Source organism: Hesperophylax consimilis, chromosome 25 (genome assembly GCF_061612785.1).
Source record: "Hesperophylax consimilis isolate HC1 chromosome 25, BYU_Hcon_1.0, whole genome shotgun sequence".
Lineage (NCBI taxonomy): Eukaryota > Metazoa > Arthropoda > Insecta > Trichoptera > Limnephilidae > Hesperophylax > Hesperophylax consimilis.
This window is the reverse complement of record NC_142860.1, coordinates 26,534,923-26,552,175: the sequence shown is the minus strand read 5'-3', so window position 1 is coordinate 26,552,175 and position 17,253 is coordinate 26,534,923. Positions and strand designations below refer to the sequence as shown.

The 17,253-nt window shown below is 33.6% G+C and overlaps 2 protein-coding genes across 6 annotated transcripts in view; one reads left to right on the top strand and one right to left on the bottom strand.

The window, feature by feature from the left end:
- The window catches only part of 5PtaseI (inositol polyphosphate-5-phosphatase A), a 50,816-nt gene extending 43,284 nt beyond the window's left edge, over positions 1–7,532 (bottom strand). The window contains exon 1 of the mRNA XM_089646893.1: positions 7,401–7,532. Within this exon, the coding sequence (XP_089503019.1) occupies positions 7,401–7,481 (81 nt within the window). The 5' untranslated portion in view covers positions 7,482–7,532. The remainder of the gene's footprint in view (positions 1–7,400) is intronic.
- A 1,906-nt stretch (positions 7,533–9,438) lies between these two features.
- Positions 9,439–17,253, top strand: part of Scgalpha (sarcoglycan alpha) — a 31,168-nt gene continuing 23,353 nt past the window's right edge. Inside the window, exons 1-2 of one of the 5 annotated variants that reach the window (XM_089646897.1) lie at positions 9,439–9,544; positions 12,214–12,351. In XM_089646897.1, coding sequence (XP_089503023.1) covers positions 12,219–12,351 — 133 coding nt within the window. In that variant the 5' untranslated portion in view covers positions 9,439–9,544; positions 12,214–12,218. Of the gene's footprint in view, positions 9,730–12,213; positions 12,352–17,253 lie in introns of all 5 variants that reach the window. The other 4 variants (XM_089646894.1, XM_089646898.1, XM_089646895.1 and 1 more) reach the window with 4 other exon arrangements.

Below are 17,253 nucleotides of genomic sequence, written 5' to 3'. Positions count from 1 at the left end.
CTGGTGAACTTTATTAAAGGGACTAGGATTGAGGTTAAATGGGAGATAGCACAAAGGATCTATGGCCTAAGTGCTCACGGGAAATACGTGTAAAAAAATGGCAGAACGAAACAAACTGAAACACATGCAACAGTTGCTAAAATACACAGAGGACTAACCTTCTAAAACAACAATAATGAACCCTGGTGTATGCTAAAATGGAAAAATGGTCAGTGAGAGCAAGCTAGATGGCAGTATAGTAACTGAGTATGTAAGAATAAGATAACAGTAAGATCGGTCGGTGACTGAGTTGACATCGCATTTAGTGTTTGATTCCTCGGCTGGCTCCTGTCCTCCATCACAACAGAAGCAACATTTTCCGCTTACTGTGGTGGTAGTAGGAGATTTTCAAATATTATTCGTAAACCGGGAATGTTTGTCTTTCTTTAAAAAAAAAAAAAAACACAATTATTTTTTTTTATTTATAGTGAATACCTCACAAGAGTCCCAACTGCTCCCGTCTGGAGCCAGTGAGACTATGGCATCCCCAACTGGGGGATGTTGTGAGGCTGAAGGTAAGTGGGGAAGGGAAAGAGGAAGGTGGGGAAATACCTGGCTATTCAGATCTAGTCAATAAACACGGCTAAAGCCATTTGGAGCAACGTTTCAATTCTGAATGGTGGTCTTACACCAGGGCGATACTGGTAGTATCTTCCACTCTGGAACGTGCCGCAAATATACTATATATTATTTTAATTAATTAATTGTGAAATAACACAAATCAATCAAATAAAATTTATTTGCGCACGCCGGGTTCGAACCCGCGACCTTCGGAATGGCAGTCCAATGCGTTACCACTGGACTATGCCGGCCGTCATTACTTGGTTTATTGTAAATAATATTTTATTGCAAATATTTTACGTGTATATAGCATTTAAAGGTTGAATAATATTGTTTTTCTTGCTACTAAGGGCATACAAGCCCATTTTACATAGTACCCGTATATTTAGTATTACATCAATATCAATATATTACATACAATATATTATTTTCTTATATTATGTTACCATACGTTTTTTACTCCAAAACAGTTTGGCGCTCGAGTCTGGTCTAATGAATTTGACATACAAATACTGGCCAATTACAGAGCTTGATTTTGTGCTTTCAATCAGTAAAAATGACAGCAGATTATAGTAGTTTTTTGACAGCCTCCATAGTCGAGAGGTTAGAGGGATTCAAATTACGGCGTAATAATATATAGCATAATTGCGGCACGTTCCAGTGTGGAAGACACTCTCAGTATCGCCCTGGTGTAAGACAATCATTCAGAATTGAAACTTTGCTTGAATGGCTTAAACCATATTTGGTGACCAGATCTGAATAGCTAAGTACTTCCCCACCTTCCTCTTCCCCTCCCCTCTTCCTTCGGCCTCAAAACATATACCAATTGGGGATCACACTGGCTCCAGATGGTTGGGAGCAATTGGGACGCTTGCGCGGTATTATTTTTTAAATGTTGTTGGATAATCTGTAGTGCCGAATAATCATTGAGCACTGGTGGCACGAAATTTGCACAGTTTTTGTCTAGAATGTCCAGCTCAATACAATATTCAGCTAGCTTCATTTCTATAACGAGCTATAATAATGTATTAACTGACAAAAATATAAGACAATTTTTGTTCCATGTTTTAATACAGCTGTATCCTATAAATTGTTTTGTTTGAAGTGGAAAAACTCTTTAGCAGTGAGCTCTGGTGCCATGAAATCTGCACGGATTTTTCCGCTTGTAATTTCTAGATAAACGCAATTATCTTCAGCTTGCACCCACATTTCCATCAAGAACTATGGAGCTCGGAAATACGTTTTGCTTTCACCACAAAATTTAATTTTTTGTTCCATATTTGAATAAAGCTAATCTTGAAAAAAAACTGTGGGATCTGGCATCATGAAATTAGCACAACTTTTACTGCCTGAAATTTCAAGGACAACATAATAATTATTTCATTCAAATGTGGTTTCTTGTCCATGTTTATGAAGTAAAATGATTATTCCAAAGCTATATAGCTCACGATGAAAATGATATTGTGAACTAAAAATAGTTGAATTGACTAAGAAATTTCAGATAGAAAAATGAGTTCAAAGTTAATGACGTCAGAGCTCACTGTGCTAAAGTTTTCAGCGAGATAAACATCTAAAAAGGTTTTCTGCTTTACAGTTTAAGATTAATGCATTTAACATTTCATTGTATGCAAATAATTTAATGCCTATTAAATTATAGGATATATCGACACTGAAAAGGTAAAGCGATAGAATTGTGTTGTGGGCATGTCTGTTTCCAATGTAAGCATCCCTTAATTCTGTTGAAAGTGATCAAAAGATTAGTAAAAATAACGGCAGATTATAGTCGCTTTTTGACAGCTTCTCGACTAGCAATCCAAAGGTCACGGGTTTGAATACCGGCACGCACAAGCTTGGAATATAGCTCCCTTATTTGGTCCCCTTCTGAACAAAACTATATTCTAAAGATACAACTAGGAACAATATATGTAAATATAAGGTGTTGAAATCGAGCAATCCTGTTAAGAACAGGGGTGGATACAGAAATGGATAGTACATATTGTATTTTTAGAATATAGTTTTGTTCAGAAGGGGACCAAATAAGGGAGCTATATTCCACGCTTGTGCGTGCTGGGATTTGAACCCGTGACCTATATATATTATATAAGTACTATCCATTTCTGTATCCATCCTTGTTCTTAACAGGATTGCTCGATTTCAACACCTGAAGACCACGCCCAACTAATCTCTGAAACTATACTTAATCCACTTATATTGAAAGAGGTTAACATATATATATAGGTTAACTTATAGCCGAATTCTTGCCTGAACAGACTATGCAATAATTACAATAGCGTATTATCCAAGGTTGATATTTTCAGTTGCGAACTTACCAAATACAAGAGGTCCATAAAAGAATATTTCTCTGATGGTTTGTGAATAATGTTATGTCTCTATTGTTTATATCTCTATTATGATTTGATTTATACCTACAACCTCTCTCCATGGCTATAAATGTATTGTTTTGTAAATTTTTCGTTTTATATAATCTTTTGTTTTATATAAATTTTTTAATTCATATTCCATTCTCACAAATTTAAATAACTTATTCCATATTATGCTGTCTCAGTTAAAGTCACAAGGAAGAAATCCATAATTGGTTTTATTTTACTATTTAATACTTATGTACAAACTGATTAAATGTAAACTGTCGATTTCCCGAAAATGAATAAATAAAATAAAATACACGGTGTCCGGAAACTCGTAGTACAAGCGGGAAACTGGAGAATCTACACCACATGGGGAACCCAAAAAAACATAAAATTTTTTTTTTGAGCATTTTCACAAAAAAAAAAAAAACCAAAAAAAAATATTTTTCGGCTATTTTAGGGTTAAAGTTTTTTCTGGTGTTTAGGGTTGAACAACAGATGTTTCAACCCTGCAGAGCAGAAATATTTTATGATTACACCGGGTTAAATGAAGGGTGATTTCAAAATAATGCTTCAAATCCGAGTTTCTTCATTTGTTTTACTTTCAAATAGTTTTAATTAGTTGGGTACTTTGATCTTCAGTAATAATTTATAAGAATTTGATTAAAAAAAAAAAAAAAAAAAAAATCAACTTCTAACTCGATTTACTCGATAACGAAAGCTCAAATCAAAAAAAAATATACTACAAAATCGACTCCAAATGTGATGTAGATTCACCAGTTTCCCGCTTGTACTGCGAGTTTCCGGACACCCTGTATATGTACCTAAAAAGTATATTCGGAGATATACTGTACGTCAAATTTGCTATCTTCTCTGTTATATATTGTTGCATAACTGTTTTATGGAGAACATAAATAAATAAATATTGAAGTTTGTTCTTGGAAAGATATTCAATTTCATTCGCTTGTCTCGGGCCTAGGAGTCAAAATGTCTGATTTGTCGAGATCACTTTTCATTGAAATCCGTATTATAATAATAACATAGCATTTATATAGCGCAGTTTAGTGTCATTTCACTTCAAGTGTGCTTAACTACAACAAACTTTAAAACGGTAATTTAGTATTAGTGGTCATGTTCTTAAAATTATTCCTACAGTGTGCCTTACCCAATACAGATCTAATATTATAACACTAAATGTACAGTTTATACAACGCGATGACAAAACAAAGAATAACAATAACAGCAGGACAGGACAAAACAAGAACAGAATCTTTTATAGATATATTATAAATCGCACTTCTAGAAATTTTCTGTTCTGTGGATATCAACAATGATCCCTTTAAAAATAAATACATACAACAAGGAACCAGTTATCAGTGAAAACTAGTTTTGTATAAATAACTCTGTAAAAGTTCAACTAAAAATAAATAATTACAATAAGGAACTCCAGTGAAAAATATTACGGCTTATAAATATATATTCATGTAGATCAATAAACGCTGATTCAGAATGAATGTAAGTTTTATTATACGTAGAATTTATAAAACGCTGTTTAAAAACGAATAAAACACCGTCACATTAAAACACACCGTTTGGTTGGTACAACTGATTCTGCTGGTTCTGACATCACAACCAGTCTATGTGAGTAATATATCTACGGTCTACAACAGAGGTTCCCAAACTTTTTTGCCCCGTAGACCACTTGCCAAATATTTTTTTTTCCGTAGACCCCCTGCCTGCCGAATATTGAATTTTCCTAAAACTATTAACGTCCCATGTGATAATCATTTATTTTTTTAGTAAAAATATTCCCTTCCCTTGCCTGTCCAACAACCGGGTGGCGGTATAGTTGCTGTCTTTACATTGTGCAGACAGGGGCACCCTTGTGAGGTATTACACCAAATGAAAATGAAGCAGGATAAGCAACGGGAATTTCTTTCTGTAGCTAGCCCTACAGAACTGTCCCTTAAGTTCTTTGTCAGTGCTTATTCCGGTGAGTTCTTCTTGTCACATGATATCCGATTCTTCAACGTTGCATTTCCACAGTCAAAATGTCCTCAAACTTAGTTTTGAAGTCTGTGTGAAGTGCATTTAAATGTTGAACGTCATTATTACCCTGGACGTTTTTCAAAAACAAGTTGGGGAACTAGGAAAATTCAAGGCTTCCAATGTGCAATTTTTTGCTTGAATATATTAATTCTGACGAGAAAAGGAATGTAGACTCTATTTATATACCTCAATTAACAACTTTACGAAATATAAAAATACAAAAATCAAATAAGTAATTTCTTAGTCTATTATATTTGTGTTGGGTGTATTGTTTCATTTACGAAACTCCTAAATGTTGACTTGAGGTAAATGGGGGTCCGCTTGTATGCACCCCCATTTGAATCTCGTGGACCCAGAAATTTTTTTCTCGCTGACATAGACCCCTAGCATCCCGATATCGACCCCTGGGGGTCCATATGGACCACTTTGGTTTGAACCTCTGGTCTACAAGGTCCACAGTCACAGCATTTCTTTTATAGTAATGCAGGTTTTTAAACACTGGTAAATTGTTTAGCAGGTGCAGACAAGGATGTATTTTTGCACCTTGGTTCAATACAATAACATTAGTGATGAGATGCTAACATTTTACCTAGTGTTTGACAATGGAGCCAAAATTTTGGTATTGTATTACCAATTTTGGTATCTTGTGAGACTAAATGGAGGGGTAAAGGAACTAGATAGGGTAGAGGAAGGTTGGGAAGTAACTGGCTATTTCAAGTAACGCATCGATTACAACAAAAAGTGCCACAAATACATTGTAATATTGTTTATTAATTATACATGATATAACACATGACTAATTACCAGAGATGTGCAAAATGGGTACCCAAAACCATTTGAAATGCAAAATGGAAATGGGTCAAAACTTTTCCATTTGAAAATGCAAAATGCAAAATGGTTTTTAGAAAAGCATTTCAAATGCAAAATGCAAAATACCTATTTTCAAAATGCATTGAAAATGCAAAATGGTTTCTCAGGTCAAACAATTAAAATAATTATAGAATTTTTAAACAATTTTGTCATTTAATAATGGACATCAATGTAGAACAAACATATTACATGATGGTAAATCCAAAAACACCACGACTACAGATTATGAAACCACAAAAAATTTGCGCGGGACTAATGTTGCCAACGTAAAAACATAGAAACTGCTATCTAATATTTAATATTACAGCGTCTTGGCCCCATGTTCAGTATTTGAATCAGTATTTTTTGTAATGGTATCACTCAATTGCCAGGGCTCCTACCAGGGAGCAACTTGACAAATGTAAATTATCTCTCATAGCGAGGTTGAGGACCGACTGATATTTGGGGCTTATGAAAAAAAGATGAGTGGAGATAGTAGGAAGAATGTTGCAAAAAAGCATTTAAAATGGAAAATGCATTGAGAAAAGCATTTAAAATGCAAAATGCAAAATGGTTTTTAGAAAAGCATTTAAAATGCAAAATGGAAAATACCCATTTTGCATTTCCATTTGAAATGGATTTATTTGAAATAAAGCACATCTCTGCTAATTACGTCCAGTAAATTTATTTTAATATATTGTGGGATTCGAACCCGCAATCTCAGGATTTGTAGTCTAGGATCTTATCCGCTCAATCATGGAGGCTTTCATGATTGTTTTAAGTAAACAATTAATTCAAAGTCAGCAGAGAAAGAAGCTATTTACAGTTATGCATTTTAAAATAAAAACACTTTCCATAATGAATTGAAATCAGGTTAGAAAGTGTATTACATTTGAATTTCCTTTATAATAGTTGAGATATGTGAAAATAATTCAAGTACAGCTTCGCAGAAATACAATATTATTTGTCTAAACATTGAGAATAATATGTAAAAACCTTCTTATTCAATTAAAGTAAGTAAATAAATAATAATAAAAAAAAACAGGAAAAAGATACTTCGGACTGTGTTATTTATTGAGTTGACAAAACTGAATTGGCTTTTAATATAAGTTTTGACGTGTGAAACTACAAGATTTAAGTGATAATTGGTACTCTATCCTCTCTCAATGCTCATTTACATACAAGAAGGTTATATTTTATATTGTATGTACAGGTTATGATAGCATTCATACAATGTGTTATTATTATTTATACAAGAATGTGTATGATAAGATAAAGATTCCAATCGAAAACTATTTGAAATTCGACGAAGTTTTAATAAATCTATCAGTTATATTAACTTTAAAAGGGTTCGAATGACGAAAATAATGAAATGAATTCAAAATTGGTTCGATTTCTGAAAACAATGAATTGGTTTGGAATTCCGAAAACATAACTTCAAAAGAGCTCGATTGTCGAAATCAATGAATGAATTGGTTTGTAATTTTGAAAACAACGCTCCACATCAAGTGTTAGATTTTCGAAAACAATACTCACAGATTCAAAAATGGAGCCGACGTTCGCTGTGACCAGGAGCATAGGAATCTTTTCGGTGCCCATCTTTTTAAACTTCAACATGTTTGTTTTAAACACTGAAGACAGACATCCGAGCACCAGAACACGCACAAAACTGGGTTACGCTTCTGTTTTTATCGAGAACACTGAATTCACGTCATTTTTACGTATCCCGTCCGTCTGTGACGCGGGCGGTAATTATCATACATAACTGTTTTTGTGTGTCGTCGGACGCTTTCCCGGCCTGTTTGTTTGATTAGCTTGTTAATAACACTACAGGTTCAGAATAATCCATATTAAATTCGTGCCATTTTTATCAATCTGTCACACCCTCGGGCAGGGCTGTACTCGGCCTGTTTTCTGACGTACGGTATTGAGGTTAAGTTAAGTTGGCGGAAAACTTGTGGCGTACGCAACCTTTTATTCATTCACCATTTTTCTACAAAAAAAGTCAGTAATATCTTCAGTTCTGATAATTATATTGTTAAACTGTGCTCTGATATCTAGGTACCAACCTAGATTTGATTTTTTTTTAATTACACTTTTTTTAAATTTCTTTCAAGCCGTGAAAATTAAAGGCACGTAGGCTTAATAACAGAGTCAATATCGAAATTCACAAATAAAACATTATTAACACCGTATTGATAAATGAATTTTAAGTTGAAATGATTGAATTTCAATGATAAGTTTTAACATTATCACAAACTGGGAGCTACCATATATGCGTAGAGAACGGTTCACTTAAAAATGTTTACGACGTGGAATTTTTTATCGAAATAATTGTACTTCGATCAAATGCGTAAGCAATATTTGTACAACTCTGTAAAGCAGTTACGCTACGTACGAGCCTCTGAAAAATTTGAACAAAAAATAATAACACAAGCGCGGAGGCTACAACGAAATGTGTGATGACTTCAGCTCCTCGCACGATTACGATTCAAACTTTACAAACATTCATTCATCAATTGAACAATAATAATAGTATCGGTCTATAAGTTGTGATGGCGATTATTGATATAAAAAAGATGCCTTATACAATTAACTTTTCCGCCGTCGAAACACATTTCGATACAATCAATATTTGTAACTCAAAACTTAACGTTTCAGAATTAATAATAATAATATAACATCTTTAATATTATTGTAATCTTCAAGGTTAAAGTACAAAGATATTAATACACTCCATTGACGTCGTTACGAAGGTCTTAGTCATATTATGGTTTTTTTTACCGCTTGACGTTAACAAGAAATAATATCACTTACACACTTATTATATGTTTTTCACATTGCTATGAAGCTGTTCGTATTCGATTGTTTCACTGAATTACGTTGAACTGATAAAACAACAGTCAAGTTAATGGTTCATTATGTTTTCGTTCTGGAGTAATCTATTTTACAATATACAATCCAAATTATTTTGCAGTGGGGATAAAACGCCATGATTTCTGTATGTCAAGGTATTCATATTTTTATGTAAGTTTTTTAGGAAGCCTCTAAATTATAAGACCAGAATTTTTTTGAGAAAATTCAAATACTACCCACGTATCAATGTTATGTAGTAGTCACTATGATAGTTGATTTATGGTTACTACCCGGTTTCATCCGAAGTTACAAACCTCTTTCCGAAATTTTCTTTATAATCGAAAAAACTGAAACAAATAATGTGGCGTCTAGCTGTTTGTAGACAAATTTATGAATATATACCTACGTGCTCCATAGCTCACGGTGTAAACCATATTAAGAACTGAAAATGGTCGGGTTTCCTTTTAAATTAAACAAAGATAAGATTTTCATGACGCCAGATCTCGCCGTTCGAGAATTTTTACTACTCCAAATATCACACAACATATATTTGTTTCAAGTATATTACTCAAAGATATTTTAATTACTGGCTTTTCGATAATGTCTCCAGAAGTTTTTGTTGCTTAAAATAATATTCAGCTCAATGACATTATAAGGTTAAGTAAGTTATAAATACGAACCGATGTCGAAACATTAAGAAATGATTTCGAAAGCCCTCAGTAGATAACACCTTTTTCTCAAACGATTCAACTTTCATTTCATTTCGGAATCCCGTCAAAAGGTCGCGGCGAAACAAATAAAAACAACATTTTGTTACAAAAGGCGTAAGTTTGAACATGAAAACATTTTCAAAATAATAATAAATTCATGGTTGTTTCTTCTGAATTCTCTCCTGACCCAAATCGCTTTTGCACATGTGCAGTCGAGGTAACTTGCTCGACAGCTTTTCCGTCACAAGAATCGATTTTTCTAATAGTTTAGTTTCAGTGTAACTGTTTTATCTGGTACGGTAAGCTTAACTTAATGTTCGGTAGATGCTTATACTTTTTGAACACAGTTATTATATATCTAACCGACAAGCTGTTATCGCAAGATCAAAAATCCTACACACATATTTTCAGATTATAACGCGCAACTGATCGGAATCTGAAAAATTCAGCCATTTTTCCACACATTTTCGTTTGTTTTGATTTCGGCGTTCTTCTATTTTTTTCAACAATTTGATTTTTTGTTTTGAACGTAATGAAAATTGACAGAAACTGTTTGTTGATGGATTTCGTTTGGTATTTTGGAAAATTTGGGTTTGGCATAAATCGTGAAATATTGACATATCGTAAATTTTCATGTGTAGGTACCTACCTACCTAAATTATTGTTATGATGGAAAAAATACAGGTTTTCAACAAATTTCGAGGAAAACCATGAATGAAAACATTTGTTTTATTGTGATGAATTTAGAAATAATTTTTAATGAAAATTTAACCATTTATTACTAGGTTTCTGTTAAATGATTTTTCGAAATGGGTACCTATCCACTTTACAAATCTCATAAAAGAAAATGCGACATTTTACAACTATTATCTTAGCTAAAAGAATGTCATTAGTATTGTTTATGAAAATTTAAAAAAAAGTAGATCAGTCTTGAAATCTATGAAACATTTTTGTTGTTGTTTTAGAAGCAATCCAGTTTCCATTTGAAATATCTAACACAAAATATTTTAGTTTGTGAAACCATAAAATTATCTTGATGATAGTTTTTACTTTGTCGTGATAAAACTTTCCAGTAAAATAACAGTTATATTTATTGAAATAGTTTTTAAAGTTTATTCTTATTTTTTATGTGACTTCTCACAAGAGCACCCCTGTAAAGGCAGAGGATCTATGTCGCCACCCGATTGGGCAGCGTTGTGAGGTGGGTTAAGGTAGGGGCTCTACGAAGGGATTTATCAATGCGGGTCTTAAAGAGGCCCGGATTTTATAAAGGAGGAAAAACAAATGCCGGTAGCTCGTTTCACATACGTGCTTGTCTTACAAAAAAATGAGTGTCTTACACAAAATCAACTGTGAATGTGTGTTCCGCTCGTATACGTTTAGTTTCACGCTCATGCACCGATGCACCGGGGACCAATGCTGCTAGCTACATTAAAATATCTGTAGAACAGGCTCAGCATGCCCACATTAGAGATGGCAATCGGTCTGTTAACAATGGATTGTCAATCAGACGGACTGCCCTCCTTTGCACAAAATCTTGTAGGTTTATCAAGTTTTATGGGGCTTCAGCCTAGAGGTGACTCCCAAATTCAATTGTTGGGCGTACTTAAGATTTTTATAGGGTTGGCAGCTGGTTACTATTGAAGAATCTGCTATACAAGGCGGCCAGTTTGTTGTGCGCCAGTTTTACTCGGGCTTCTATAGAGCTCCGATACTTGAGCCGGTCTGATATACTTTCTCCAAGCATTTCAATGGAGTAATAGATTAAAACAGCTAGGTACCTACCTTGTAACTTATTGTTATGTGGTAAGTAGGTTATTAATTAATACCAGTATCACATATTCGTGACTTGGGTGTAATATTCGATGAAAACTTGTCATTCATTGAACACATCAACTATATAACTAATAAGGCTTTAAAGATGCTTGGCTTCCTTTGCAGAACTTTAACTGATTTTAAGTCCATAGATTGTATGAGAACCCTCTATATTTCATTAGTCAGAAGTCAATTGGAGTATAATTCACCTATTTGGTCCCATTTATATAAAGTTCACTCCAATAATATAGAAAGAGTTCAGCACAAATTTCTTAAGTACGTAAATTTTAAGCTCGGAATTCCTATTGATTACATTAATTATGTCATTTTGATGAATCAATTGCATCTAATAACACTGTCTGACAGGAGAATTATTTCAGACCTGGTTGTGTTACACAGAGTCATTAACAACTTAATTGGATAGTCCTGCCATCCTTGCCACTATTAAAATACATGTGCCGACGAGGAATACAAGACAAAATATAACATTCTTTTGTAATACATACTCGACCAACTATCAGACACACTCACTGACCAATAGGATGCATGATCTGGGCGACAAGTATAGGGATGCTATTGATTTATTTATTGACTCCATTTATATAATCTATACCAACACTTTGTTGAATCCTACAAATTAGAGTAGCGTTGGTAAATTAGTTTTAATGATTTGTCTTATATGTAGTGTTGTTGTAATTTCTTTTTTACTTTATGTTACTCGTACGTTTTACTAATATTGCTCCATATTTTTTAATATTTTCTCATTATGCTTGTAATCACAATTTTACAAGTGTGTATTTTTTACCTTCTTTAAAATGGATTACATCTATTTACTGTCAATATCTCCTGTATAATACATATTCTCTTATTGTACTGCATCATGTATCACTTCTATGTAAAAGCCTTTTTAGGCGTATATATATATAAATAAATAAATAAGTAATGTAATATATGTATGTTTGTTACAGAAACAATGAGATTGATGATGGGAAACTTGTTCATATTAATATTTGGTTTAACTATTGGACATGGCTTTGCGGAGGTCAGAGAAACTGAAATGTTTTCAATAGCCATCACACCAAAGATGTTCAACTGGACCTACCAAGGCATGTATTTTAATCAAATTAATTTTTGAAAATGAATGTTAAAAAAAGTTGAATTGTTGTGAAAATAAATATTCTTCTATGGAAAAATATTTATGTATGGGAAAAGTTTTATTCTCTCAGATTGAAGACTTGTTTACGACATGACCTTTATTTTTAAAATTGTAAATTATATTACAGACAGCCCAAATTTACTCAACCTAATTACATTTCATATACCAACTAGAACTACTCGATACAAAAATATTTTTAATTGCAACAATGAGATATTCGCTAGTACCTATATTGCATGCAGTTTGCAATACTTTTGCAGAAATAGTAGATGTGTTCAACTGCGCAGAATATAGTTACAGGAAGGCTATAATAACATACCTTAATAATAATTAATTTTAGCATAATCCCGCCACGCGTTGCTGCGGCTTAGTCTGACTGAGAATATAGAGAAAAAATAGCGCGTTTTGCTTTTACGTCCAACAGAAGTGTGCTGTTCCAAAAATCATGTTTTTACCTGTCACACGCGTATTCGAATGCAAAGTTGTGTCAAAATTTCAAAATAATCGGTCAAGAACTTTTGGAGATTTAAGATATTGAACAAACGTACATTAACATTTTTTTAATATAGATAGAAAGATATAAATTTGGAATTGAAATGTTGCTTGAATTGGCTTTAACCATGTTTTGTGACCAGATCTGAATAGTCAGGTTCTCTCCCACCTTCTTCTCCCCCATCTTCTTCCTCTCCCCACTACCTTCAACATCACAATATACCCCAATTGGGGATTCCATAGTCTCACTGGCTTCAGACAGTTGGGAGCTATTGGGACTGTTAATCTTGTATGTGATTAATATGATTCCTCAAAATATAAATAAAGAAACATATGAACTGCTTACTGCTGTTAAAGCCAATGAAACCACCTAGATTTCACTGTTTATCCCATATTAATAGGTTCTATAAATTAGGCGCGTTATGACAAGCGATCGCTCAAAACGTTTTTGTAAACTTGCCATAATATGCCAAAAATCGCTTGAGTGAATATAATTTCAATAGCATATTTTACTTCATGATTGCTGTTCCACTAAATTATTATGTATGTATGAATGTGAATGAGACAAGGAGCGTGTGCCAATAATAATAATTGGATAATTTGTAGAGCGCCGTTTTTGTGAAAAATCACCTCAAGGGCGCTGTAGACCGAGTTGTTTGGCAGTTCGACCTCTCTGCTTATCCCTGCGGAAAGCGTGATCGTTAGTTAGTTAGTTCACATGTTTGTAAAAGCCACAGACATAGGAATTAATAGACGAGAAGATAATGGCGAGGGGTAAAATCAACTGTTGAAGAACGAAGGGGGTGAAGCTGACTGTGATTCGTCAATAAATCAATCTGACAGTAAATAGGCATCTCGCATTATAATATCACCATTTACTTCTTAAAAGTAAAATCTGCTTTTGAATGAATAGACATTTTTACATGGGAGCACAAATTACTCGCCACGTTATGAACAAATTTGCGAAGTCCAAATTCGGCAAAAAAATTCGGTTCTATTTTCAGAGTCGAATATTTCGTTTAAGTATTTAGTTAAGACACTTTTATAAATGTTCATAATTTACTTCCCAGCAACCAACCAGCTTTGTGTTTCGCGTCCAGACATGTTTCTACAACTGATCCATATTATACAATGTGAATATGCTTAAAATAAAGTAAAATAATGCTTATATATGGAATGTAATACGAAAATTGGGTTTATTCTCTTTTTCACATCTATTTTTACAAGTTTTCATAGCATTAGGTCAACATTTTGCCGTGTTATTTGGTAAAATGAACCGATGATGCCTCGACCATAGTTCGCACAAGAATGATGACGTCACGTTTTCAAATTTCACTTGAGGCCATACGCGAGCACAGCCGGCTCCAATGGAACCGGTATGGGGAGTGGGGATAATACGCTTTTAATCACTTAGGGCAGGTCTACTAACAGTGGCGGCCGGTGGTCAAAATATGTGGGGGTTCACCGGATTACAACATTAAGTCATAAAATAAATTAAATAAAGGTACATACCTACATATATAAGAAGTTCTATTCTCTGTTCATTTTGTTTAGCAAAGACCTCTATCAATGCTTAACACTGATAGTGCGTTCAGTCTGTCCTGGCTCAACGTGTTAAAAGATTTTATTCTTTTTAAAGTTGAGAAACATCTTTAGCTTTCAACTGAGGTCATTCCAAAGGTCACGAATGGTGCACAAAAGTTTTAGTAATTTCACAGTCTCGGGAAAGTCTTCTAATAAACAAGTACTAAAAAAAAGTTGTAAAATTGATAAAGCGCCGTTAGCTTTTGAAAAATCGTCGCGGGCGTAAATTGCACAGAGTTTACCTTTTAGGTACTGAACTTTATTTAGGAAGTCATACGTTTTAAGCGTCACATTGAAATCATGTTCTGGGAAATTTGACCTGTATCGATTTTTATTAAATAGCTCATTATGGTGTTTACCTTAGGCACGGTAGCCTGAATCCAATTGCATTCTGATGTCAACTTTTCCTAAAACCTTTAAGCTCAAAACTTTTTGTAAATGTAAATGATAAGAATTATGTTTTTTGATTTTTTCAGAAAGGTGAGTTACATCAGTAACACCGCTGATTGTCCAAACTGAATCAACATCGTAAATTAAACACGTAAAACAAAATAAACTATTCAATTGATCACATGCACAGAGCTACAAGCTTTATTATACATTGTTTTGTTAAATGATCGAGTAAACTTCTTCGATCCAGATTTGCACTCTTATTTTATTATCAGTTCAGGTTTTAGGTGGACCGGCATTTTTTATTATCACTTTGTTTTCAAAACTCGACCTATTATTCTTAATGTATTCCACATTCAAACTCATTCTTAATTTATACGTTGAACAAACACAAAAGTAATCATAAATTAATATAACATGCAATTGATATGCCTTATTAATAATTGATATACAAGATCGATATAACCTGCAATTAAACTTCAAAACTTTCTCAGAGTAAGAAAAGTTTTAAATTCAAGAGACAATGCCTGGCAACGGCGAGTACTGACTGAACTGATAATAAGTAATCTGACCATCACGAGATGACAAGTTTTATCCTGTATGCTTGTATCGAAGAAGCGTAACATTCGCTGAAAAATAGCAGATGGTAAATTGAAACAACGATATCGACAATAATATCAAACATACGCGTTTTAGTTTAACTTTCTACTGAATAAACCGTTCCTTCTGATGTGGTGGTAAAACTCCGAACGCCGTTCTTGATATGGTATTATTTGCAAAGAATAGTATGTAATGGTATGGACCCACGCTTTCGACTGTTCCACAGAATATGCGACAAAGCAGTTAAATTTTGGATCGCAATCGAAAACGAACTGCTACGAACATAGGCACAAGTCAAAGTTGGTCTGCAAGTTAAGCGCGCTTAATAAGTAGGTACCTTTTGAATGAGATATTATAACCGAACCGAGTTTCGTATTGTGATTAGCCATGTCGGAAATCTTGTTGGTTGTTCGGCGCTCGGGAGCACATATTAGCTGGCCGCCACTGTCTACTAATATTCATATGTCTATGGTAAAAGCCCATTATGGACGTGTAATACACATAAATAAATAAAACATATGATATATGCCGCTTTATTAATACATAATTCACTCAGAGTTCAATATATTGTAAGTCATAGTATAGTATGTAGAAATCACCTTGTACTATTTTAAGTATGTTGAGTTGAGAGAAAAGCAATATAATGTATTTCAAATATCAATTAATGCCCTCAGGTAAATTATGAAATAATACATAATTTTATTCTTGATTATTTGCGTGTCACCTAATTAAGGGGTTTTTGGCATGAAAGGAAACCTGCTTGGAATAAGTCAGTTTATTTTTAAATTACCAACATTCAAGGCGATGCACTACGTAGTAATTTACAATCATGTGTTTTTGGTTTGAAAATTTGTTTGCCTAGAAATGTTTCAGATGCTTTAATTAAATACTGCGAGTAGAATACATCTTGACCTTTGAAATAATCGAGTATTTTTTGTATAAGTCTTTTTATAAACCCAAAAAAAATAATGTATAAGGCCTATATCGGACGTGCAGAGCCAAAGTCATTATGAGATAACAAGATCTCAAGTTTTTACGATGTCCTTAATATTTTTGATAAAACCATTTAGATATCTGCGTCAAAATAAATATGATACTATAATATTATTCCACATCCTTAATATGCGACTGCTATAGTTAATATTAATGGATTTTCGGCACCACCATACATTTAAAAACTAATGTTTTTGTTTTGTTCAACACAGTGAAGAGATAAGGGTGATCGCTAATTACTCTCATTGAACATGTGTGAAATTTAATGTATAATTTTGTCCAATAAATAGAGAAGTAACTGGTACAAACAGTCACTTCTCATCCGAGAGTTCTCGGGAAAGTAATACTTGTTTAATTTAATGTTTTCCTACTGCCCCTGCAAAAACTCTCAGATCAAGGTGTCAATGTGTGCCGGTGCCCTATTGAATTTGCAGTATTTGTGCGGGCTTCACTAACTTGGTCCCGTACAAGGCCCATGAAAACTGCTTTAAAGTTCAAAATCTCCTACTTGCGAACCCATTTTCGGTTATGATTTTATTGTATAATGTGGCAAATTAAGTTATTTATAAAATGATCAAATTTTTTTTTAATATTTGTGCCTGAACATCCACAAAATAAAATATAAGGCACTTTTTGGCCATGTGTTTTTCTTGCATAAATCAAAACAGGTGGATGGTGTGAAGCGGGAATTTAAGCTTTATCGCCATCTACGTAAGGTGTGTTATTGATAGCGGCTCGATTCAAAATATTACACGACGCAGTGCATTACCTTAAGGGGGAAATTCATACGAAT